The sequence below is a fragment of the Channa argus genome, chromosome 8, assembly GCF_033026475.1.
Source record: "Channa argus isolate prfri chromosome 8, Channa argus male v1.0, whole genome shotgun sequence".
NCBI lineage: Eukaryota > Metazoa > Chordata > Actinopteri > Anabantiformes > Channidae > Channa > Channa argus.
In genome coordinates this window covers 6,091,808-6,116,007 of record NC_090204.1, presented here as the reverse complement: position 1 = coordinate 6,116,007, position 24,200 = coordinate 6,091,808, and the positions used below count along the sequence as shown (strand labels likewise).

Sequence of the window (24,200 nt, the reverse complement as noted above, 5' to 3'; positions counted from 1 at the left end):
TTCCATCAGGATGGGCAAAGTCTGCAGCACACAGTGCATGTTTTTTTCTTTTCATTACGCCCTTCCACATTCTCCCTAAATCCTCTAATGTATTTTTTGTTCTACTGCATTGACCATTCTGATGAAAAAAGCAACAATCAACCTATGCAGTGTTCACTGTGTGAACTCATTAAGAAGAGACAGCACAAAATCTGATCTAGGATCAGGGATGCTCCTTGGCACTTATATAAACAGCATCTCTGACATCCTGCACACTTTCTAGGGCATGTTTAGTGTTAACACTGTCATGCTGATACTGGGGACCTGGTGGCTCAATGGTAGGACATTGGGGACATTGGGGACATTGGGGATGCAGAAGGCCATGGGTTTCGAGCCTGGATAAAAATGGGTGGGTTCTGCCAAAAAGGGCATCCGGCATAAAAAAAAAACTCAACCAAACCAAATGAACTCATGCCAAATTCACGAGAGGAAAACATTCCACTGTGGCGGAGAAGCTGTAAGCGGTTGATCTAGCTGTCAGGCTGATACTAAGTTGTGCAGGTGCATCAGTGAACATGATGGACAGGAAATGGCATGTATGATGTATTGGAAACCGCCTTCTACCAGGGCTCTTTAAATAATTGTTAATTCATTGTTATTACACACACACAATCATGCATACAAGCATTCATCTTCATTGACTCATCTGACCCAGGGGCCACTAACTGAACTAACATCAAAGTTTAGCTCTTTGGGATTGGGTAAACACAGCTAATGCGATAACTGACGTTGGCTAGAAAGGTTCATACACATTGCATAGCACTGTGGACATGGTTTTGGAGGGTGTGTCTCCCAAATAGCTAAGGGGACTAAATCTAACCACAGAAAACCTGAAGTTAAGGCTGAAAACATTTACTGTATTATGTCTCTGCATAGCATGTTCATATCATGTAATATTGCCGCAGTCATACACCTTTACACATCTATACTGTATGTTTAAATAGGCACAGTCAGGGAGGCAATGCACTGTCAATCATTTATCTAAACAAACAGTTTCACTTACTGATAGCGGTGTACATGGAGACTCAAACTCTGAACAAAGACATTTTCTTCTGCTTGGTAAGATAAATGCTACTTCCTACATCTAGTTGCAATAATAACTGCATTTTGAACAGTATGTCAAAAGATAGGATTTGAAGTGAAACAATTGTCAAGATATCTTTACTTACATTTCAAGCTGTGACTGATGACAGCGGGGTTGAAGAGGTCACAGGCTACTGAGTGCACACAGCAGGTGATAACTGCACTTTGTTACATCATCAGAACAAACACTGACCCCACAAACAGTAATACGTGAAGCATTAGTAGTAGACTGTATTCTGTCTGTAATTCAGTCTATATATTCAATATTTAATGTTACACCAAGTTCTAACCACTAAAGTCAGTAGTATAGAGACGCAACAGATTGTTTTTGTATTGCCATGGAGAAAACATTTGATCTTCTTATCCCTGTGATGAAAAAACTGAAAGCGTGCCATCGGTCATTGTCTCAGTATAAAAGTCAGCAGTCTTGTAATTCCCGTCCCTCTCTCCAGACACATAGAGCCAACCCACACACAAGGATCAAGGTGAGAAAGAAACCTCAGTATCTTTCTTTTTCTGCATTAATTCATTATTTAACCTCATATATAAAATGTGTTATGGTGGGTTTTAAACTACCCCACTATATATTTAATTAAATGTAACATTTATTTGTTTATTTTGAAATGAGTGAGTGGTTAATTGTGTGATTCAGGCTGCCAGCAGATTGTTCGGAAGATAAACAATAAGACTGATTTCCACATATGCACAAATAATTACGACTTATTAGTAACAGTTAAAAAGAAAAGTACAGATCCATTAAGAAGAGCAGCAAGAAAATGTATATAACCCAAAAATTTAAAATATTTAAACTGATAAGAAGTGCAATGGAGAGATGCAAAACTCTAAAAGTAATGATTTAGTTTTAATGGCTGTGCACATTTGGCTGAGCAAATGTCACCTCGAAGGTTATGTCAAAGTTTCAATGTTCCTACAGCAAAAACACCTTTGGTCTTTAATCTGGTTCAAGGTTTATGACAGGAGCATGGATTAAGGGAGGACACATTAGAGTTCATTTATATAGGTGCAGTGTTCAGCAGATGCTTTGTAAAGCACCAGTGAAATGCCAAAATATTAAGCACTTCTGAAACTCTCCCTCAGTATTATCATTGTCTTTACTCTCCAGCACGATTCTTAATATTTGCCAATATTTAACACATATAAATGAGAATATAATACTCTTTATCTGATTAGACTCCTGTCATTTGTAGCTTAGATTGATGTAACTATGAGGGACCAATGTGCTGTCAGATCAGGATGTCCTCTTAAACCCAAAACGTTCTGATGTATGATATGACGGATATTAACTGATATAAAAACTCAAATAATCAGTGCAATATTTCTTTGTTAACCACTACATACTATTAACTTACTCATTTCCTGCTGCAGCTCCATCATGGTGCACACAGTAGCGGTGATTGGGGCTGGTCCCTCTGGTCTGACCAGCATCAAAGCTTGTTTAGATGAGGGCATGGTGCCAACCTGCTTCGAAAGCAGCGATGACATGGGTGGACTGTGGAAGTTCAAGGTAAGAACCTTCTCTGGATAAATAGCTGACAAAAGCGCTTTCCGTCCTATTTCTAAGCAAAAATTCTTTGAATCTTGCTCTTCTGCAGGAGGTATCAGAGCCGAACCGGGCTAGTATCTATCGTTCCCTCACCATCAACATCTGGAAGGAAATGATGTGCTACAGTGACTTCCCCATTCCCGCTGATTATCCCAACTACATGCACCACTCTAAAATCCTGAAATACTTCAGGATGTACGCAGAACACTTCAAACTGCTGCAACACATTCGCTTCCAGGTAACATGCTTCACATGAACAAGGAGAATGATTAATTTGTTGTTTTTATATTTACATTGTATGTACATTCAAAACTTTTCATTTATCAATTCAGACGTCAGTGAAACGTGTGAGACAGAGACCAGACTTCTCCCGCACTGGTCAGTGGGAAGTTGTGACTGAGAATAAAGATGGACAGGAGGAGAGGCATGTCTTTGATGCAGTTATCTGCTGCTCAGGTCACTTCAACTACCCAAACCTGCCGCTCAAAGACTTCCCGGGTAAAGATATGTTATAGTACACATGTGGTATTTTCTATTGTTATAAAAATGGCACCTGGTGCATGAGTCTAATCTGTTTTAACACACAAAAACATGGCAGACCTAGAACACGTACAATATAACCGTCACTCTGTGTTGCAGGAATTGAGACATTTGAGGGCAAATACTTCCACAGCTGGGACTACAAGGGCCCTGAGGACATGTACGGGAAGAGAGTGGTGGTCATTGGCATCGGTAACTCAGGAGGTGACATCGCAGTGGAAGGAAGCAGAGTGGCAGAGCAGGTTAGGAGTCAATCTGTCAATCTTTTTTAACAGTTCATGCTATCCATGCATTACAAAACACTCCCAAGCTGTCAATAAATTTAAAACCATCTGATGACAAGACAGTGCTGCTTTGCACTAAGACTAAGTAAAAAAAGTACAAATTAATTAATAAAGAAAATGACAAAAAACATATAAAAGACGATGAGAATCATCACCAGAAAGATCATAAAATACAAAGAGCCAGGTTTTAAGTTTTAAAAGCATTAAGTCTTTCAGCTGCTGCCATATTCTCAGGAGGATTGTCGCAAAGGTTCGGAGCAAAAGCCATTGGAAAAGAGAAAAGTAAATTGTGTGACAGGTTTCTCTCTCTGAGAAATCAAGTCATTGGGGATAACTGTACCTTGTATTATACAAACATATCCTGTGATAAAAGTCTCCTAATTTTCCTCACTTGCACCTTTTGTCATGTCCTAATATCTTGAACTAAAACAAAAGGCACAATGTGTGAGTCAGGAGGATCAAAATGAGAAATGATTCTTAATATTTACAGGTTTAAGCGTTGTGTCTCCCATAAATAAAGAAACAACGAGAACTGAAATTCTGACAATGACAATTATTCAAATGCGTTGTTCTCTCTTCTTCTGCAGGTCTACCTCAGCACACGTAGCGGTGCTTGGGTCATCCGCCAGGTGTCTGACAATGGGCTGCCAGTGGACAGGTTCAACACGCGCTTTTTCCACATCATGTTGAAACTGCTGCCAATGAGTTTTCTCAACTGGCTTGGTGAGAAAAAACTGAACTCCATGTATGATCATGCCATGTATGGCCTCAAACCCAAACACAGGTAAGAGATTTCTGTTTGTCCTAATACCAATAGTGTGGTTTGTTGAATGTAGTTTCTCACGTAGCATTTGATTTTCTTCCAGTAAGATATTACCTTTCATTTGTTCAACAATTTGTAGTAGAAGTTAAAAGGGTCAATAAAGCCACATGTGTGTCTCTCCCTTTGTCCTCTGCTGCCCTTCACTTCATCAGGTTCTTCAGTCAGATTCCAGTCATCAACGACGACCTGCCTTTCAAGATTCTGTCTGGTGCGGTCATCGTCAAACCGAATCTTAGGGAGATCCGAGGCTCCACTGTGGTGTTTGATGATGGCAGCACTGTGGAAAACGTATAAAAACCCGGCCTGCACTTATTTAAATCAACTTACATGCATTGCACACTTAACGCCTTATTGGCCTAAATGCAATTTAATCATCTTTTTTTTGTTACAGGTGGACATGATTGTTTTTGCCACAGGATATAACTATGATTTCCCTTACTTGACAAACAATGCAATATACAAGTCTGGGCACCGTGTGGGACTGTACAAGCTTGTTTTGCCCCCTAACCTGGAGCATCCAACTCTGGCTATTGTGGGTTTTATCCATTCTGATGGAGCTATCATGCCCCAGGCTGAAATGCAGGCCCGCTGGGTCGCACGTGTCTTCAAAGGTGCAACAACAATCATTGTTAAGCACTTGCAACAAATGGAGGCCTTTTCACTTGAGGACTGCAAAATGTTCCTGCTTCATAACTAAAAGTATCTATTTGTCTCAAATGTGCTCTTTGTTTTTTAGGACATAAGAAGCTTCCCTCAAACCAGGCTATGATTAAGGCTGTGGAGAAGGACACCAAGGCCATTGAGAAAAAGTAAATCTCTCAGTATTCATTTACCTCAATATTATTGTGGGTTGAGATCACTTTTTATTTTTTGTTATGTCATTTGGAGTAAATGAACAGATTTGTGTTTGTTTTTTGATTGATTGTTTGATTGATTGTTTTTGGAAGTGATGACTATATTAACTTTATCCATATGAGATTAAGTATTTTATTTTTTGCCACAGCTACGTTGTGTCAAAGTTGACACCAATTCAGGTGGACTTTGTTGAATACATGGACAGCTTGGCTAAGGACATTGGAGTGCAACCAAGTCTCCTGTGGCTCTTCCTCACTGACTTCCCATTGTTTTGGAGAGTTTTCTGGGGACCTGTCACAGCCTACCAGTACCGTTTAATGGGACCGGGGAAATGGAACGGAGCCCGCAGAGCAATCTTCACCCAGTTTGATCGCATGTTCCAGCCCCTAAAAACCAGACAGGTCTGAAATAACCGATTTTTCTTCTACATTATGTTATTCTGGCAATAAGTTATGGTAAATGTACAATACCACTGTCAGAAGCACAAATTATCTCAAGTAGGAATGAATTTTGAGCAAGAACATGCAGAGCGTGATGTTTTTTTGTTTTCTCTAGCTTGATGCACAACAGTCCTCAACCATTCGTCGCCTGATCAAGCTGAGCCTGACCATCACAGCTGGAGGAGCTGCAGTTTATTACATCCATGTTCGCAACCCAACCACCATCCCCACCCTCCTGTCCAAGCTTCATATACAAACAATCTGAACCTGCTGCACATGCTGAAGCACAAGTCCAATGTTTCATCTTCTACCTCTGTCCATACTATCTGTTTCTAGATCACTTGAGAAATGCCACTGAAATGAAAGCTTTGGACAGAGAAGAATCCTTCACATTTACAAATGTTAGATGGGGTTATCCTACGTGTGATCACACAGGGTAATTTGCTTTACAGTAACATGCTGCATGGAAAACTGTCACTGTGACTTGTGTCACAGTTACAGAGCTCTGTAATTAGTTTTACAGTTATATGCTGGTAACACTGTTTTCAATAAGCTATTGTGTTGACCTTTTCCGTGCACTTTTTTAATATATTTTGATGTTGTATACTGTTTATCAAATTACAGAAGTTTATTATATTTTCTGTTAACAGTCACTATAGTGTGATACAGATCATCTCATTAAATGATATGTTCACATTTTTAAAACGCTGCAATAAAATGGTATTTGTTCATTCTCAGACAATATTGACAGAGTTGCCATATCCATACGGGCTGTCATGGGATCCTTTCCTAATGGGAGAAATGGAGCAGAAAATACACAGACCGTTATTTGTGGGGCCCGAAGTTCAGCTGGAGATAATGTGGAGCTTTAAAAGACTGACATAGTGAAATCAAGAGAGTATTTCCCAGTACAGCCTTTGTGCTAAATTCCTGCTTTTCAATTCAAGAAGAAAGCAAAGTTCATCCACCACACTTTGATTCTTATCTGTGACATACACCAGCAGCCTGTCTATCCAACAGCTGACATATAGAGACAGACAACCTTTCACATTCACACTTACAGGCATTTTTAAATTCAAATATTATGTAATGAAACCCAGTGAAATAGATGAAGAATTTTAATGCAATATATGTGTACATACTGCAGGTCGGTGTAAACGAGTGCAATTGAAGTACGTTAGATTGCTTTGCCAAAGCTGTAACATGCAGTAGTTATCATTCCCAGGTCCATTTAGTGAAAAGCAGCCACATACAGACAGTAATCAGTGTCCACATGACATAAGTGTTTGCTGTAATGCTGTTGTGCAGGATACGGTCTCCTGAAGTAAATGATAAATGGTCTGTTTATATAGCACCGAGCAAAATTCTTCAGCACAATGATCCTGAGATGGTGGAACGAGCTACCAGACTCTGCACGCTCAGTAAAAACACTGCAAAAACTGCTGAAAACAGAACTCTTCCACACCTTCCTATGCACTTAAATCTAATTTAAAAATAAAAAATACTTTCTTTCTGCTCTTTCTTGCACTTGCATCTCATGATGCATCATGCATCAATTCTCACAGGACTTTTGTTTTGTTTTCTCCTTGACTTAGATTTTTGCTTGTACCTCATCGCCTTTGATAAAAGCGTCTGCTAAATGACTAAATATAAATCTAAATGTAGCACTTTTATCCAAAGCGCTGCACAACGTTGCTTCCCATTCACCCATTGACACACACAGCCCCCCACCAAGAACGTACACTGCCATGTAAGGTGCTCACCTGACCCACCTGGAACTTTAATAATTATAATTGATACTTTATTTATTGTCAATTTTTCTGGGGTCTCTTCTTCAACGACTGCCCAAACTTGAAAAAAGCATAAGCCAACCACAGGAGATGACGGAATGAATCAGGATCTTCTGCTTTTGCCCTGTTTACTGAAGCTTTCTTCAGTAACAAAACGGGCTCAAAACAGACTCGGAACAGGATCAAGCACGATAGAAACAGGATCGAAACAGATCAAACAGAAACGAAACAGGTTGCTAACATACCAGTGACATCCCCGTGGTTAACCACACTGATGAAGATTCAATTCAACCTACAACTCTTATCTTGCAGTCTGCACCTGCACTCTGCAGCAGCCAAATCACCTATGCTGCACATATGTTTGTTTTCAGTTTCCCCGGAAAGTAAATGAATAAATAAATAAATCATCTTTTCCAATTTTAGGTTAACATTACTTCCTTTCAAGTTCAGCCTCACATTGATTGCCATAGGGAAACTGGTGTTGGACAGCTGCAAGTGGGTAATGGTACTATTACAGGGGTTTCAGTGTCTTTTCTAAGGACACTTTGACATGTGGCCCCAAATAATTGGAGATTGAGCAACCAACCCTTGGCTTACCCACTGAAGCACAGCTGTCTTAAACAACATTTGAGTCCTCCAGCTTTTAATCACCATCTATTTCTCTGACAGACAGTATGAAGTGTACACATCTGGACTTTACTGCACTTTTGCTGTGTAGTGTGTTTGTTGCTCCTTCACATACAGCTTAACCACTCCACTCCACCTAACAGGGTCGAAGTCCTCTTTGCAGTAGCGGCGATCAGATGAAAATCAGTTCAGTTCGTGGGAACATACAGGGTGCTCACAGCTGCACAGGACCTGCAATCAGCTTCATCGATCAGGTGAGAGTGCTGGGAGTATATTTATTCAACAATAACAACAATTGCTTGTGATTCCTCTGCCAATATTGGGTCGATACACAGGGACAAGTAGACAGGTTTATTTCCTCAGAACTGAAGTAATTTAAAAAGTTTTAAAAATAGTTGATGATATGAGATACTTGACACTGCAGTTCCCAAGAAGTGACAAAGCTTTACTAAAAAAAATATATCCAGAGGTGAGATTCACTTCACTTGGATTATAACAATAAACCACAGTTGTGCTCTATCCGCTTTCTGTTTCTATTTAACCCTCCTTGGCCAACAGATGGCTTCATTCTCTCCTCAAAATGTCCCCCCTTGCCTTTCTTTCCGAGTTGCTAAGGGAGTGTGTTAGCCCCTCCCATTAGCTGTACATGTTCCTGATCTTTTCCTGGATCTTCAGCCTGCCTGCCGCTTGGATTGTTTGCTGCTCTGTTGTTTATGTCCTTTGATTACTTGCGAGCAACTGATTTTTGTGCTAATCAAAAGCTAAAACCTTCTTCTGGTCTGCTTGCTAAAGTAGTTGTGTATCCCTTTTTTGGTAATCGAAATAATGCAGGTTCCAGAAAATAAAAAATAAATAAAAATAAAAAACTAAATAAAATAACCACTACACACTAATTTCACACTAGATTTTTGGCTACTTTTTCAGATACACTAGTAACATAATGGTTCGACGTGTGGCAGTGGTTGGTGCAGGCAGTGCCGGTCTAGCCTGTATAAAGACCTGTGTCGATGAGGGCTTGGAGCCTGTTTGCTTTGAAAGCAGTGATGACATTGGCGGCCTGTGGAAATTTAAGGTGAGTGCAGGTACAGCTTGAAAGATCCTACAACGTACTCATCTCTGTGTCTGCGTCGTTCTTGCCAATATGAGACTTTATATGAACAAACAATATGTTTCTTGGGCACAAGGATTAATAACTCTTTAAATTACATTACATAAAATGTAATTTCCTTCTTACTGTCTTGTTTTCCATTGTGCCCACAGGAGACACCTGAGCCACAGCGATCCAGCATCTATCGCTCCTTGATGGCCAATACCTCCAAAGAAATGATGTGTTTCAGTGACTTTCCAATGCCTGCAGACTATCCAAACTACATGCACAATTCCCAACTCCTGCAGTACTTCAGGCTCTACGCTGAGTACTTTGATCTTCTCAGATACATTAACTTCCAGGTCTTTCCTGTTTTATCATGCTGAGTGTGTCACTGTCACAAGTTGTGTCACGACCTTCTGAAACATATGATGTAAAGTCAGACTTCTTTGTATGTGTTTGTGTGAATGCTCAGACCACAGTGAGGAGTATTACAAAAAGGCCAGATTTCCATTTGTCCGGTCAGTGGGCTATTGTCGCCATAAACAGGGATGGAGAAGAGGAGAGCCACATCTTTGATGCCGTTCTGGTGTGTTCAGGCCATTACACACAGCCGACCTTACCCCTGTCAGACTTTTCAGGTCTGTGAATGAGAATTTAAAACCACTTAAAGAAAAGCGGTCTGCTATACTCTGGGTCAGCACATTCTGTTGTTTTTTCATTGAAGCGTCTGTATCTCCCCAGGATATGAGACATTTTCTGGCAGGTGTTTCCACAGCTGGGAATATAAGGATGCAAATGCCTGCAGAGGAAAGAGAGTGGTGGTGGTTGGAATTGGCAACTCTGGAGGAGATATTGCAGTAGAGATTAGTAGATCTGCAGAAAAGGTAAGGCAAATCAAAAAAGAGCAGAAATTGTTTGTCCCTGGTTATGTGTAATTAGTTTTATCTCTGTTTGTATGCTTTCGTATTGTATATTGTGAGCTTTTTATTGTACTGCAACAGTATTAAATGTAAACTGTAAAAGTGAGACATTTTCTGTGGTTGAGTTCATCGGCACTGATTTTTATTTATGATGTGAAATATCACATTATATGCATGGATACGTTTAAATCTTATAATGACAATTCTCTGACAGACATTTCTCAGCACACGTCAGGGGGCCTGGGTGATGGGAAGGATGTCCAGCAATGGTCTTCCCCTGGACATGAAAATCACCAGGCTCAACAACCTCCTCATACAGCACCTTCCTAAGACTCTGGTCAACTGGGCAGCAGAGCGAGCCCTGAACTCCAAATATGACCACAAACTTTATGGGCTGAAGCCCAGACACAGGTGACATATTTGACGTTATGTTCTTCTTCTTCTTTTCCTTTGGGCTGTTCCCTTTCAGGGGTCGCCACAGCGAACCATCTGCCTCCATCTAACCCTGTCCTCTGCATCCTCTTCTCTCACACCAACTAACTTCATGTCCTCTCTCACTACATCCATAAATCTCCTCTTTGATCTTCCTCTAGACCCCCCATCTCTATCTCTTTGTCCGGCCAACCTGTACAAATCCACCTCTCCCTGCTTAGTGTCTAACCTAGCATACAAGTCCTCATATGCTTTTTGCTTTGCCACCTCTACCTTCACCTTACGCTGCATCTCCCTGTGCTCCTGTCTACTCTCTTCAGTCCTCTCAGTGTCCCACTACACAGAGTACCCTCCTACCGGTTTACGTGATCATATTAGCTGTAGTTGTCCAGTCATTTGAAAGCACCTCCTGACCACCCAGAGCCTGTTTCATCACCATTCTGAAAATTACACAACATTCTTCCTTTTTCAACTTCCACCACTTCTTCCTCTGCTCTGCCTTAGTCCCCTAGTCTTTCTCTCCACCAGAGTCATTTTACACACCACCATCCTGTGTTGTCTGGCAACACTCTCCCCTACCAATACTTTACAGTCACTGCTCTCTTTCAGATTACTATGTCTACACAAGATGTAGTCCAACTAAGTGTTTCTACCTCTTATTTCACTCTATGTTCCTGCCTCTTCTAGAAGAAAGTATTCACTACAGCCATTTCCATCCTCTTTGCAAAGTCTACCACCATCTGTCTTTCTGCGTTCCTGGCCTGAAGACCTAAAGACCAAACCTGCCCACATTCTCATCACCTCTGTTCCCTTCACCTGCATGTCCATTGAAATCTACACCAATCACCACTCTCTCGCCTCTGTGGATGCTCCACATCACTTCATCTAACTCACTCCAGATTTTCTCCTTCTTTTCTAACTCACATCGTACCTGTGAGTTATTAAATGCATGTCATGGGTATCATGGGGAGATCATGGGGAGAAATTAGAGTGTCTACTCAAGCGCAGGGGGAACAAGACGACACAGATACCTGGCATCGTTTATATTTCAAAGGTCAACTAATCTCTGTGCAGTTTGAAAAGATGTGTTGACAACCAGCACTGTGTCTTAATTGTCACACAATGTTCATCACAACTTAAGGCTGATTGACTTTCTCTTGACTACTCTTCTTTCCCAGACTTTTGGACAGAAAGCCTTTGATTAATGATGATCTTCCTGGTCGAATCCTTCACGGGGCACTAGTAATGAAGTCCAATCTGAAGGGATTCAAGGACTCTTGCGTTGTTTTTGATGATGGCACGGTGGAGGAGAACATTGACGTTGTGATCTTCTGTACAGGGTATAATGGACACTTCCCATTCCTGCACTCAGCTCTATCTGAGGGGCCTCATGGAGAGCTGATGTTGTATAAGTAAGTTCATAATGGATAGAGCGCTGTGTAGCGAGGGAAGGTAACTCTTAGCATTTAAAGGGGGAAAAAAGCTACATCTCTGTAAATTCTTAAAAATGTCACTGATTTACAAAAAAAATGACATTAAATTTATCACCACCAGTGACTGTTGCTCCCGTCAAAATTACAATGGTTGCTAGAGGTAGCCATATTACAAGGAATAAATAAACAATGCTTTTATGTTTTTTTGTTAATTGATTTTTCACTATCACTCGTAATATAATAATTTCAAAGGGAAACCATAGTTTTGTTCTATCCCAATTTTCAGGAGACTTTTTCCACCTTCTCTACAACGCTACACACTGGCCATCATGGGTCTTTTCCAAACAAGAGGACCAATCATGCCTATTGTGGAAATGCAGGCACGGTGGGCTGTTAAGGTCTTTTTAGGTAAAAGAATTTACATACAGCTTTACACACACATAGGAATAATGAGAAAAATGTGACTCTATTGTTGTTTCATCTTTAAGGTTTGTGTCATCTTCCATCTAAGGACAAAATGTTGGCTAACATTGAGTCTGAAAAGAAAAGGAACATGGAAAGGTACTCTATTATTTCTTATATACTTTATATAAGGTCCCACAATCTACACTGCATGTCAGGACATAAAACAAGTTCAGCACAAGTGTATAAAGCAGTTTCTAAAGCTTTGAGTGTTCCCGGGAGCACAGTGGCCTCAATGACTAAAAATGAATAAGCCTGGAACCACCAGGAAACTTCCTGGTGCTGCCTGAGCTGCCTGAACAGGTTTGCTGGTCTGGTAGGTGACCTGGAACCAGTGGCCACTCTAACAGAGCTGCAGAAGTTCTCTGCAGAGATGTGAGAACCTGAAAGAACGGTGACCATCTCAGTAAGACTTTATAATTGAGTGAATGGATGGAAGCCACAGCCTGTTTGGAATTTGACAAACAACATTTAATGGACACGTAGAGCATGAGGACAAAGATTTTCTTTGTGCAGGACTCTAAGCAGCCTCTAGAGGTAGCGTGTAGATTTCTGGAGAACACTTTATTTAAGAACAGTTAGAGTACAGTAAATGTGCAACAATTGAATGAGTGTGAATCTACTTTCTTTTATTTTCTCAGCTATCCTTGTCCACGTCAAGCTGCTCTCCAGGTAGCTTACATTCCATACCTGGATTTCATGGCTAAAGAGGTCAGTTCTGTTCTGCTTTATGTAACAAATTTCTTTCAGTGTACACATATACAAGACACAAATGTAACTTCGTAACACAGGTAGGAGTTCGACCAAACTTCCTGACACTACTTCTGAGAGATCCTGTTCTGTGGGCAAAGGTCTTCTTTGGTCCCTGCACTCCATATCAGTATCGTCTCACTGGGCCTGGACAGTGGGCTGGTGCCCGACATGCCATCCTCACTCAGTGGGAGCGGGTGGCTCAGCCTTTCAGAACTAGAGTGGTACCAGAAACAAAGACCGTGCCATCTGTCCTTTTTTCCTCTTGGCTTCTCACATTTGGGGGAACTCTGGCGATTGCTGGGATTGCTTTGCTTCTAACTAAAAGTGAGATCATCCCAGGACTCCAGGGTGTAGCTCAAATTGTGGACAAAAGCAAGGTTTGTCTAAGGGACACCTGGTTTTCTGGTCAACAAATGCTGTATATGTAATAACCTAGGTTATAATATTATACGATTGCACTTTTAGCTCAGTTCACTTCACCAAAGTGAATGCATTTCACTTTTAACTTCACTTTGCATTGATACAAATTGACAGGCTGCATTTGAAATGCCTGGGAAAATTCTGATTGTCTGTCACAGTGGCTACACTTTTCCAAAGCGGAATGTGAGTGATGAATGAATCTGTGCGCCAGTCATGTTGTATGTGCCCTATTTTGATTCTCTATGTGCTGATGGAAACACACTCTACCCCAGTGGGACCTTTAAGTTGAATTCCATCACTGCATGTTATCAACATAGTTGTTTTGAATGCTGTTTATCAGCACTATTCAAACTGTGTGCCTGTCTATCACACAAGATTATCTTCAGCTCATCTGTTTGTTTCAGTGGCTGCAACATAAATCACAACTATATTTTCACTGGTTTGTTTGTGCATGTTACAACTACAGTTTTAGTGTAATACAGTAATACTCATTTACCTCTCAGTCCTTTTATATAAAATATTTCACCAACTTTACCAAAGTTGGGACTTTTTCAATTTTAATAATTGTAGGACGTTTTTTACATTTTTACGTCATTTTACATGTCGTTTTTACCAAGAGATCAGTTTGTTTACTGATTACTTCCCCATGAAGTTGTAAATTGTAAAGATGGTTTTGTGGTGGGTTTTGTGAAAAGACAACTTTCTTTAAACAGTTTGTTACCAGAGCTTCTCTCATCAAGGCTCTGAAAACTGGTCTCAGTACTCTAAAGATCATTCATTTTCTATTTCATCTCAGATTGCTCTCTAATGTGTTTCTCAAATAAACGTACCATAGAAATCACTATTGCGTGTTTCATATCTTCTATTAGCTGGTTGTTATTTATTCCTCCTGTTCTAACAAGTTAATTAGGACAGATCTAGTTTAAGTTTATTTTAAAATCATCCCTTAATGTGGTCTTTTAATGTAAGGAAAAGCAAACTTAACCCTAAACCTAACATAATAATAAGGTACATTCATCTGGTGTACATATTCTTTCATCATTAAAAGTAAAATTAGTGCAAACATTTTTTTATTCCTCTTGATGAATTAATTTAAATTTAAATTGTATCATTCTAAGGAAACAAAATTTTTTGTCATTTCAAAGGGAGGCAAAGTCTTGCATCCAACTGTAAATGGCAGAAGTTCATTATTGTTGGTAACCATTATATTAGCTGGGTGATTTTCGCCTTTCACTCATTTCACTGATGGGTTCAGAGCCCTACAAGTTGAAACTATTCAGTACAAAAGATAAAGCAAAAAAAATTGTTCATCTCACAAAACAATTCCTTATGCACAAAATCCCCTTGGGACTCCTTGGGAGGGCTTTTGACTGCAGGATCAAAGTGGAAGTATATATAATAACACAAAGCTGTATCAACTTTATGGGGTACAGATTTTAGACAACAGTATTTAGTATTTATTTATTTATTTATGTGTGTGTGTTCAGGTAATGTAGACATCCTTTAGGAAGCTGATTCACAAAGTGATGCAGTGCCTTTTAGGAGCATCTGATGGGCAATGTGTTGCATTCCAGTCTCTGTTCCTCTTCAGGTGGAGGCCACGATGAGTCCTGTGAGAAACCACCATCCTCTGAGTTCTGTGAGTGGTTCAGAGAGAAGCAACAGCAAGGCTGCTGTCCTGCAGCTGGTCTCCTTTTGGCAGGGAAAGCGAATCCTTGTCTGTTCTCCTGAAAATGGAAATGAGTTGAAGTCATCAAATGTATTCTATAATGCATTGAAATCTTATTTTTCATTAAATTACATCAAGAGTTGGATAACAGAAGGAATTAAAGCAATTTAATCACCCACAATCCAGGGGAGATGGTGTTTTGGTGCTCTCATGCTGAAGCCAGTTTCAACCTTTAACAGAGAAGCACCTGAGGGTGAACAAACTTGCTTAAAATTGATAAAACTCAACAATAGTAATGAGATGTCTTTTCATTCAGTGTTGACTATGGATGACCCCAGGACACAGTGTGCCCCATTTGAAGCAAACAAAATTTCACAACCATTAAAAGTTTTATCTACTTTTGTTTGTGTGTTTGACCCCTATGACCCCTAATGATAAAAACTGCAGGTGAAATATGTCCAAGATGTAGACCGAGACAAAGAACAGCATCAAAAGGACAAGAAAGAACAGACCCAGGATGCGATGAGTTAAAATTTTGTCTATAAAATGTGTATTTATTTGGGTCCTGTGTTCAAGTCAGTGATACTTAAAGCTCAAGCCTTGTGTTGTTTAGTGGTTAGAAATAGAGATTTTAATTCATATGATATGAATAATGAGAGAGTTGCATGCACAAAAATGTGCACACATCAGGTAAATAGTGATTGGGACTTGATTTTGATTCTCTATTAATAAAATAAATAAATAGTAAAAATGCAGTTACACAGAAATATTGCTTCAAAGCTGTATATATCACTCTGGTGGCTTTTCAAAATGCCCCTGTGTCCTTAATAAGGTTTTAGATTTCCAAACTGTAAGATCCTGTACGTGGCTAAAAGTATTTTGTTCTGACAGTATTTTCCTTTTACCCTAAAATGGAAAGTCCCTTTTAGAGATGGACTGTTTGGAAAGAACCATTAGCATGTGGTCTTCTGTTTTGCAATTTTTGCATCATTTTAGTACTTATTCACACGAAGAAGTCATAACTTGTATCATCATGGGGAGATTTTCACAGGTCTTACTCCCAAGTGCTACAAACTACTCCCATGAGCAAATGATGATGACATTATGATTGCATTGCATTTCTTAGTAATGCTGACACTCTATGAATATATGTCTTAACTGTAAGAATGAGTCAATCATCAACCTTCTCTGTGAGTGTTTAAACCCTCCCTGAACAGATGAACACATGGAAGAGGCTTGAGGATCAGAGCAGAAAGAACAAAGAACAAAGTGCCATTATTCCTCTCTCACTTCAAAGAAAAGGTAAGGCTGGTGCATGATTTGGTTGATGAATTCCTAGAAGCACAGAAGTTTGGGAATCAATGAATGGAAGCGGTAATCGGATGAACCGTTGCCATTGTGTGACTCAGTGAAAAATGTGTTCATGCTTCTGTCTTTGTTTTTGCATACACTGAAACACAACAACTGTTTTTGTGTGTGTGTGGCTGTTTGGTGTTTCTTACATGACTTACTCTAGTAATTATGGCACCATGTATAAATAATTAGTTCAGGGGAAAACACTTTTTTGCAGTGGTTGTCTGTCCTGGTCCTCACAGACCACTGCTGTGCTTGTCTTTCAACCAACTCTGCACTAACCACTGTTGAGGACCTGGATCAGGTGTGTTCAGTCAATCAAAACCTGGAAGATACCAATTTACTTTGTGTTCTCCCACTCCACCCTTATGTGAGATGGTGTTTTCCAGCTCCGATTGCATAAAAATGCCTGCTGCAGTTAATTAGCAGTGGGTAGTTGGAAAACAAGCATATTAGGGGTCCTTGAGGACCAGGACTAAGAACCACTGGTCTACGGAACTGAATACAGGCCATTTGATATTAATTATCATGTCCTTTTAAACCCAGCAGATGGAGACACAAACAGAGAACTGATTTTGGTCAACTAGAAAAATACAAGCCCAGTCCAACAGTTGTACATTAAATTGATTTAATAATTTAACTAGACTTAACTAGAAACCACCATCTTTGATAACTAAGGCTATAGGGTTTTTTGGTCTCCATTAATAGTGTTAATCGGAGAAACTGCCGTGTTGCTGACACTGTGCTGCTTTTCCAGCGGAGGCTCTGTCTGCTTCAAGTTTTTGATACATTTACACAGTGCTGCCACTCACTAGAAGCAGCACGGAAAAGTCGAAACTGCATGCAATTGCAAAAGATAAGAAAAGCGCATGAAGTCCATCGTAACCTATGAAAGCATCCCTGTTGAACCGTGTAATGAATCATTAATATCTGCCAAGCTGGCAGGACAAATTGGGATAACATTAGCGCATTGTATTACGTCACACCTCCGTGTGCATGCGACTAATAGCCAACTATTAACCGTGTTGAGCTTCGCTTTGATTAATTTTAGCCTTTGTTGTGTGGTACAAATATAAAGAAATGTCCAAACCACCTTGTAAACCAAAGCAGAGATTGCAAAAAAAAAAAAAAAGACAAGAAAAGAAAAGAATAAAAAATTGGGGAAGTTAGTCCAGACACGGTTGATTTTGATTGCAACAGTCACGGTTGTACGTGAACCATTTTGGGTCTAATTTAGTTCTGTACTGTTTGAATTTAGGGCTCAGTTCATCTGTTTCCTAAGATGTACACATCTGGTTCAGGTAAAGACGAATGGTCTGGAAAACACTGCAAAAGGGCAGCTGTGCACATTTTATTATCAGTCAACAGAAATCTGCTTAACGTCACATTAAAAACGTACTCTGGTCCTAGCCTCTGCAGCATGGTTCACAAGGTGGCAGTGATCGGTGCCGGTCCAAGTGGTCTCACCAGCATCAAGGCCTGTTTGGATGAAGGTCTAGAGCCAACTTGCTTTGAGAGTGGCCATGACCTCGGAGGTCTATGGAGATTTAAGGTGAGGGACACAGCTTTGTAGAAGAGTAAAATGTAATGTTAATGTACTGTGTAATGTACATTTTTAGGATATATTTGTAATGATTTTGACGAGGCGTTAAAGTGGACTGATCACTGTCATTTCTAGGAGAAGCCAGAGCCTGGACGAGCCAATATTTATGAGTCTGTGGTCCTCAACAGCTCCAAAGAGATGATGGCGTTTAGTGACTTCCCTCCTCCAGCCGAGTTTCCCAACAACATGCATCACTCTGAAGTGCTGCAGTATCTGCGTCTATACTCTGAGGCTTTCAAACTGCTGCAGCACATACACTTTGAGGTTAGTGACCTTCAGCCAAAAGTTGATTCTATATTTAGCAAAAATAAGAAATATAGTCAATCAGGGAGCACAGACTTTTAGGAAGTTCGCTCAATCGTCATTACATGTGGTGATCCTATCTTTATTTTGTTGCATTTTAAAGACACAATCTAAAAGGAACACTGAGGTTTTAATGCTTTTTTTGTAATAGAATTTCATTTCCACCTGAAAATATGTCTATGTATAGGGCAATATTTTGTCAATTTTTTCTGTTATATGACAGATCAAATGTATTGGTAAGAATGTTTTACCAGACATATTTCTAAATGCTCTCACTTAAAATTTAGGCTATATGCATTGCAGGACTTTCAATGTGTCTCTGTATGTCCCAGACTAGTGTGGTCAGCGTGAGGCAAACATCAAATTTTGCAGCGACAGGCCAATGGGAGGTGGAAACTGAGAAGAGTGATGGGCAAAGGGAGATTTACATTTTTGATGCCGTTATGGTTTGTACCGGACACTACACCCAGCCTCACCTGCCCCTCAGAGACTTCCCAGGTACCAGGAACACAAAGCTACATTCATGAGAGTCACTGTTACTATTGGTCCCCCTTTTTCACATTATGTACCCAGTGCCTTTTAATTAGGATTTGCATCCAACTGCTGCCCTTTATTTCCATTTGCCTTACTTCATTTCAGGTATAGAAAGCTTTGAAGGCAGGTATTTTCACAGCTGGGACTACCGTAATGCTGAGGGTCTACAGGGGAAAAGAGTGGTGGTGATTGGGATTGGAAACTCTGGAGGTGATATTGCAGTGGATGTTAGCAGAGTTGCTGAGAGGGTACATTGTTACGCCATATTACTGTTTATAGACACTGTTTAAAACTAAATAACTGCTGCCTTCTCCTGTATGTACTGCAATGTCATGGACATGAATCTGAACCCTCTTTGTGTTTTCTGAGCTGCAGGTGTATCTCAGCACCAGGAGCGGCGCGTGGGTTGTTGGTCGTGTAGGACCGGGGGGGCTCCCAAATGATGTTGTAGGTTCTTCTCGAATGCATATGATGCTGCTGAATCTGTTCCCCTCATGGATCAACTGGACATTGGAGAAGATGGTGAACAAAGCATTTGACCACAGACTATATGGGCTGAGGCCAAAGCATGGGTAACAAGATGAAGAACACGCCAACGATTTTTGCTTTTCTACACACTTAACATTAGTGGAGTTGAAATGTAAAGTTTGTTCTGTGGCTGGGTTTCTTTTGGCAGCTTTTTTACACAGATTCCTTTAGTAAATGATGACCTGCCAGCTCGGATCATCTCAGGTCGTGTTCAGGTTAAACCAAACGTGAAGGAGTTTTGTGGATCCAGTGTGGTCTTTGTTGATGGCAGCAGAATAGACAAGGTGTGTGGTAAATATATCTCATCCATGTTGTAAAACATGGATGAGATATGGTGGCATCCATTTTTGGACTTTCTGTTTTGTTTCTTCAAGTAATGATCATGGATTGAATGCCTATATTTCATCACTAAAATTAAATAATTTGGAGAGTAATTTGGTGAACTCCTCCAACCATACGGTTTTGTCTGTGCCTTATAGGTGGATGTAGTGGTCTTTGCTACAGGATACAACTACAGCTTTCCCTTCCTGCCTGCAGCTCTGCAGGCTAAATGTGGTTACAGGCTGCGTCTCTACAACCATGCGTTTCCTCCTGCACTGACCCATCCCACACTGGGAGTAGTGGGCTTCATCCATGCATTTGGGGCCATTAACCCGCTAGCTGAGATGCAGGCTCGCTGGGTTACCAGAGTTTTTAAAGGTAAAACACCGAAAAAGAGTCTTCCACTTACCGAAGCTGACAATTCAAGTGCCTTTTTTTTGTGTTATACTAACATGACATTAAAGATTGGAAGACCTCCTTATAATGGCTGAAACAAAGCAATTTAACAAGCCCCCAAATCATGTTATGCCCCTGGTCTAGGGGAACCTAGGCACAACACAATGTGCTACCCCACTCTTCCCATTCCCAAGCAAAACCAGCAGAACCAGAAGTTTTCCAAAACCAAACGGTAGTAATTTATTTTCTCCAGATGTGAGCAGTGCCCAAAACAACAAACACAAAGCCCTAACAAAACCAAATACAAAATAAAAATAAAAGACAGATGTATAACCTAATCTCCTAATCGAAAACAGGAGAGAAATTCTGATTCTTACTGCTACCTGGTGCTCAATATTTACATTGAAATATATATGTTTATTTACAGCTATATCTACACAACAAATGATCACTCCGCTTTCTCGCAGAGTCCATAAAAAGAATGCTGGGTTGTTTGGGAGTAGCAAAGGTGTAGAGAGAGAGCTGCTGACATCTGGGGTATATGAAGAAAGTAGATCCATATTGTCCAATCAGCTGGCAATTAATTCATATGGACCAATCTGTAAACACTACCTGTGGCCCATCCCTGAGACACACCAACACAAAACACAAGCAGGAGAGAGAGAGACAAAAAAAAAAACTCCAAGCAATAATATTACAAATATTGACCCAGGTCATAACATATGACAGATAATAAATGAATGATATAGGAAGATTTTGGAATGAGCTGTGAATCCCCTTTTTGCCTTACTGTAGTAGCCCCAATATACAACATTTCATATAACATTTTATTCAATTCATTTCATACTGTTTCAGTAGTTATACGGTACATAAGGCTTAAAATTAATTGTAACATATAGTTTAACTTAAGAGAAGGTGCACATCACACACAACTGTGTCAAAATCCCCATAAATCCCAGCCAGCAGGAATGATGTTTAAGTCTATTTTCAGGTTTCCACTATATATTAAAATGTTACTATTTTTCCTCCTATACAGGTTTAATAACCCTCCCCTCAGAAGAGACCATGAAGAAGGAAATTGAGAAAGACACAGTGACAATGCATCAAAGGTAGGAAATAATGTTAAATTTAAAAGTTATTATACATTTTCACACTGCATATTAAACTGTCTTGTTGAATCACACACACGATTGGTTGCTGTTGACACACAGTATTAATATAAAACCCTTCTTCTAGTGTGCTAGGACGGACTAGACTGACAACTTTCAGAACATCTCATTAGGGAATGGAAATGAATTTAAAAAAATCTAATTAAGACATTGTAATCAAGTTTTGATAATTGTTACATTCATATAGCCCTGGATCATTATTTTTTGTTTTTTTTTGCCCAGGACAAAATTACTGGGGTTCTTGGGGTTTTAATGCTTGAAAATTTTAAATAAAGTAAAACTCCCAGCAACAGAAAAGTGCTGTAACGTAAGTGTAAGTGCTGTAAAACTGTGGCAGTGGAGCTATCGATACAAGCACAAAATAAAATAAAATGAATACACTTTTGGAATGTACTTCACTAACTCTGCACACTATTATCTGCTCTAAAATAGAATAAAATCAATTTAAGAATGCTACCACTTCTCCAGCAACAGAGTAACGTTGTATTTCTGATGCTATGCGCACTACAATTTCATAGCTGCGGAGCCTACCGTAATACTTTAACGAAATATGCTGCTTTATTCAATGAATGATCTCCACACAAATTATAGAGAAAATGCAATTGGGGTAAATCCCAACGGCGTTGTCCCCATGTGATCAATGTCAGAATGAACATATGAGACTGTGCCAAAAGGTTCTGGTGTGGCAACTAGACTTCTGCTTGTGGTTCCTGAAGACATTCAACTCTCATTCAAAAGGCTTCATCAATCATCAAGTTGCTCAGAGAGCAACATGCTTCATGTGCTGTTGAAGTTACGTACAATATGTTAGAGCTTGAATGACTATGGCACTGCAGGAGTGAACTGCATCGCTTCCATGTTGGCCCCAAACTCTAACTCTGGGCCAGTTGGTCAGAACTCAAGAAGTCCATTTGCCACTTAACAGCACCTGGGATAGCCAATACCTGGATGTCACTGACATGTGACACTTAAATGTAATTAAATTCACCAACCAGCTACCATGTTTGTTTATTTGCTTTTTCTGTCTCTGTCAGGTTTGCCTGCTCAGACCGTAACCCTCTCCAAGTGGACTACATGTTTTACCTAGACAATGTAGCAAAGCAGGTGGCGGTTAAACCGAACATACTGTGGCTCTTTTTGACAGACCCCAGACTGGCAATGCAGGTTTTTTTTGGTCCCTTTACTTCTTATCAGTACCGTCTGACTGGACCAGGCCAGTGGGCCGGAGCCCGCCAGGCCATTCTCACTCAGATGGACCGGGTGGTAGAGCCTTTCAGGACCAGAGCGGTACCAGAACCAGAGACCACAGCCTCTTGTAGATTCAGCACCATGTTGATTTTCTCCAGTGCTGCCCTGCTGTGCTGCTTCTGCTGGAATAAACAGCATTTGTCCTCTTTTTTCACTGCTCTCCCGTTCTTCAGCTCAGCTAAGTAAACTGCTTAATGTACATAAATGAATTTCTGTCTGTAATTTATTACAGTCTGTATTATTGTAGATAAAAGAAATGTATGTAGTTTAATGTGGTTTATAAATGTAAGGGTTACGTGCTAATGCAAGCTTTAAATATGCCCCACGTGGTTTGTTAGAAGACATGAGAACACAATGAGGTCAGAGTCACTTGCCTGGAACACAAGGATTTCTACGTTATAGAGAAGTCTGGTTTTTCAGTAATATTAAAACATTACTACATAACCCCATAACAATGATAAAGTAAGCAGCTCAAAAAAACATTTCTCAGTTACTGTAGAAAAAATATTAGAATTTGTTTAATTGTGTTTAAACTAATAGATTTATGATGGGTACTATAGACAATGAGGCTGTGGTATGGATAATGTAACCTTTAAGCATATACAACTTGCTAGAAAATAGTTTAATTAGAGCAGAATAATGAAAACAAAAGCAGGCAAATTAGCATGTGTGGAGAATTTTAGGCCCATGGCCCTGTCCAGCATTTCTTTTTGTGGTAGCCCTATATCTCTTTTTTTCCCCTCAGCCTGTCCACTGATGATCTGTCAGTACAGTTAAATAAATGTATTACAGGTTGTGGGGTTGGTAATTTTCTTATTAACCATCTTTATGTATGCAGATGATTTGGTGATTTGCTGTCCACATAGTGCTGGCCTTCAACAGTTACTGGGAGTTTTCTCACTACCTTTTTTTTTTTAAATCTGAACTAAAGTTTCTTTGTTTTTAAAAACATTCTTATACAATTTTTGCCAGGCTTAGTAATATACATTAACATTTTTAATAAAACCTGATGATTTAAGTCCTCTTTTTGAGGACTAAAGGCACCTTCTGTTGCATTTCAAATGAACCATTATTAATAATTGTGGTGGTACAAGGCAGATTGAGAAATAAAGTTATTTTCTACTTAAATATGTTATGTGTGTGTGTGTGTATGTGTGTGTACTGGCAAAAGTCAGTACAGTGTCATAAACATGCAGACCACTTTTCTTAAAGCCTTGTTCAAGCTAAAAATGTACAGATTTTGCAAATTACCTCAATATTTGAGTGTTATATGTGAGGAAATCAAATACATTTTACCACTTTTTACCACTTTGCAGTTTAATATGTAGTCCTGTTGACAAATTTTAGGGCTACATGATAAGTCAGAGAGCCAGACCTGCCACATTTGGCCTATAAAGAATATCTGCTGGGGTTTTGTGGAAAAACACACGGCTGGAAATTGTAGTTCTGTACCTTTTATTGTATACGTACACTGACAGTGTATTTCATAACTAACATGGAAAATAGGAGATCTAATATTTG

General features: G+C 39.8%; 3 protein-coding genes across 6 annotated transcripts; all 3 read left to right on the top strand.

The window, feature by feature from the left end:
* The first annotated feature begins 1,046 nt into the window (after nucleotides 1-1,046).
* LOC137132142 (flavin-containing monooxygenase 5-like) lies at nucleotides 1,047-6,358 on the top strand. 2 transcript variants are annotated; one of them, XM_067514289.1, is made up of 13 exons: nucleotides 1,047-1,098; nucleotides 1,217-1,273; nucleotides 1,575-1,607; nucleotides 2,509-2,647; nucleotides 2,736-2,924; nucleotides 3,019-3,184; nucleotides 3,326-3,468; nucleotides 4,098-4,294; nucleotides 4,486-4,621; nucleotides 4,725-4,944; nucleotides 5,070-5,142; nucleotides 5,337-5,589; nucleotides 5,744-6,358. In XM_067514289.1, the coding sequence occupies exons 4-13, from the start codon at nucleotides 2,516-2,518 to the stop codon at nucleotides 5,891-5,893; spliced, it is 1,659 nt and encodes a 552-aa protein (XP_067370390.1). In that variant the 5' UTR covers nucleotides 1,047-1,098; nucleotides 1,217-1,273; nucleotides 1,575-1,607; nucleotides 2,509-2,515; the 3' UTR covers nucleotides 5,894-6,358. The 2 variants fall into 2 exon arrangements, with proteins under 2 accessions (XP_067370390.1, XP_067370391.1); XM_067514290.1 differs by lacking the exon at nucleotides 1,217-1,273 and having other exon boundaries at nucleotides 1,080-1,098.
* Nucleotides 6,359-8,165: 1,807 nt separating this feature from the next.
* LOC137132140 (dimethylaniline monooxygenase [N-oxide-forming] 2-like) lies at nucleotides 8,166-14,427 on the top strand. 3 transcript variants are annotated; one of them, XM_067514287.1, is made up of 11 exons: nucleotides 8,166-8,299; nucleotides 8,970-9,117; nucleotides 9,306-9,494; nucleotides 9,608-9,773; nucleotides 9,877-10,019; nucleotides 10,270-10,466; nucleotides 11,666-11,899; nucleotides 12,207-12,328; nucleotides 12,409-12,481; nucleotides 13,024-13,093; nucleotides 13,174-14,426. In XM_067514287.1, the coding sequence occupies exons 2-11, from the start codon at nucleotides 8,986-8,988 to the stop codon at nucleotides 13,561-13,563; spliced, it is 1,716 nt and encodes a 571-aa protein (XP_067370388.1). In that variant the 5' UTR covers nucleotides 8,166-8,299; nucleotides 8,970-8,985; the 3' UTR covers nucleotides 13,564-14,426. The 3 variants fall into 3 exon arrangements, 2 of the variants coding, with proteins under 2 accessions (XP_067370388.1, XP_067370389.1); XM_067514288.1 differs by lacking the exon at nucleotides 8,166-8,299 and adding an exon at nucleotides 8,718-8,858 and having other exon boundaries at nucleotides 13,174-14,427; XR_010915073.1 differs by lacking the exons at nucleotides 12,409-12,481; nucleotides 13,024-13,093; nucleotides 13,174-14,426 and having other exon boundaries at nucleotides 11,827-11,899; nucleotides 12,207-12,267.
* A 1,993-nt stretch (nucleotides 14,428-16,420) lies between these two features.
* On the top strand, nucleotides 16,421-23,774 carry LOC137131706 (flavin-containing monooxygenase 5-like). The gene is made up of 11 exons (XM_067513378.1): nucleotides 16,421-16,526; nucleotides 17,836-17,878; nucleotides 17,988-18,129; nucleotides 18,256-18,444; nucleotides 18,816-18,981; nucleotides 19,123-19,265; nucleotides 19,393-19,589; nucleotides 19,694-19,829; nucleotides 20,025-20,244; nucleotides 21,299-21,371; nucleotides 22,466-23,774. Exons 3-11 carry the CDS (start codon nucleotides 17,998-18,000, stop codon nucleotides 22,863-22,865), a joined length of 1,656 nt encoding a protein of 551 aa, XP_067369479.1. The 5' UTR covers nucleotides 16,421-16,526; nucleotides 17,836-17,878; nucleotides 17,988-17,997; the 3' UTR covers nucleotides 22,866-23,774.
* The last annotated feature ends 426 nt before the right edge of the window (nucleotides 23,775-24,200 follow it).

Bases quoted from the DNA above. Each gene is read 5' to 3' on its own strand.
- LOC137132142 (XM_067514289.1), top strand. From the start codon at position 2,516: ATGGTGCACACAGTAGCGGTGATTGGGGCTGGTCCCTCTGGTCTGACC. The intron at 2,925-3,018 runs GTAACATGCTTC...TTATCAATTCAG, and splicing joins TGCAACACATTCGCTTCCAG to ACGTCAGTGAAACGTGTGAG. The intron at 4,295-4,485 runs GTAAGAGATTTC...TCACTTCATCAG, and splicing joins GGCCTCAAACCCAAACACAG to GTTCTTCAGTCAGATTCCAG.
- LOC137132140 (XM_067514288.1), top strand. From the start codon at position 8,986: ATGGTTCGACGTGTGGCAGTGGTTGGTGCAGGCAGTGCCGGTCTAGCC. The intron at 11,900-12,206 runs GTAAGTTCATAA...CCCAATTTTCAG, and splicing joins GGAGAGCTGATGTTGTATAA to GAGACTTTTTCCACCTTCTC. The intron at 12,482-13,023 runs GTACTCTATTAT...TTATTTTCTCAG, and splicing joins AAGAAAAGGAACATGGAAAG to CTATCCTTGTCCACGTCAAG.
- LOC137131706 (XM_067513378.1), top strand. From the start codon at position 17,998: ATGGTTCACAAGGTGGCAGTGATCGGTGCCGGTCCAAGTGGTCTCACC. The intron at 19,590-19,693 runs GTAACAAGATGA...TTCTTTTGGCAG, and splicing joins GGGCTGAGGCCAAAGCATGG to CTTTTTTACACAGATTCCTT. The intron at 19,830-20,024 runs GTGTGTGGTAAA...TGTGCCTTATAG, and splicing joins ATGGCAGCAGAATAGACAAG to GTGGATGTAGTGGTCTTTGC.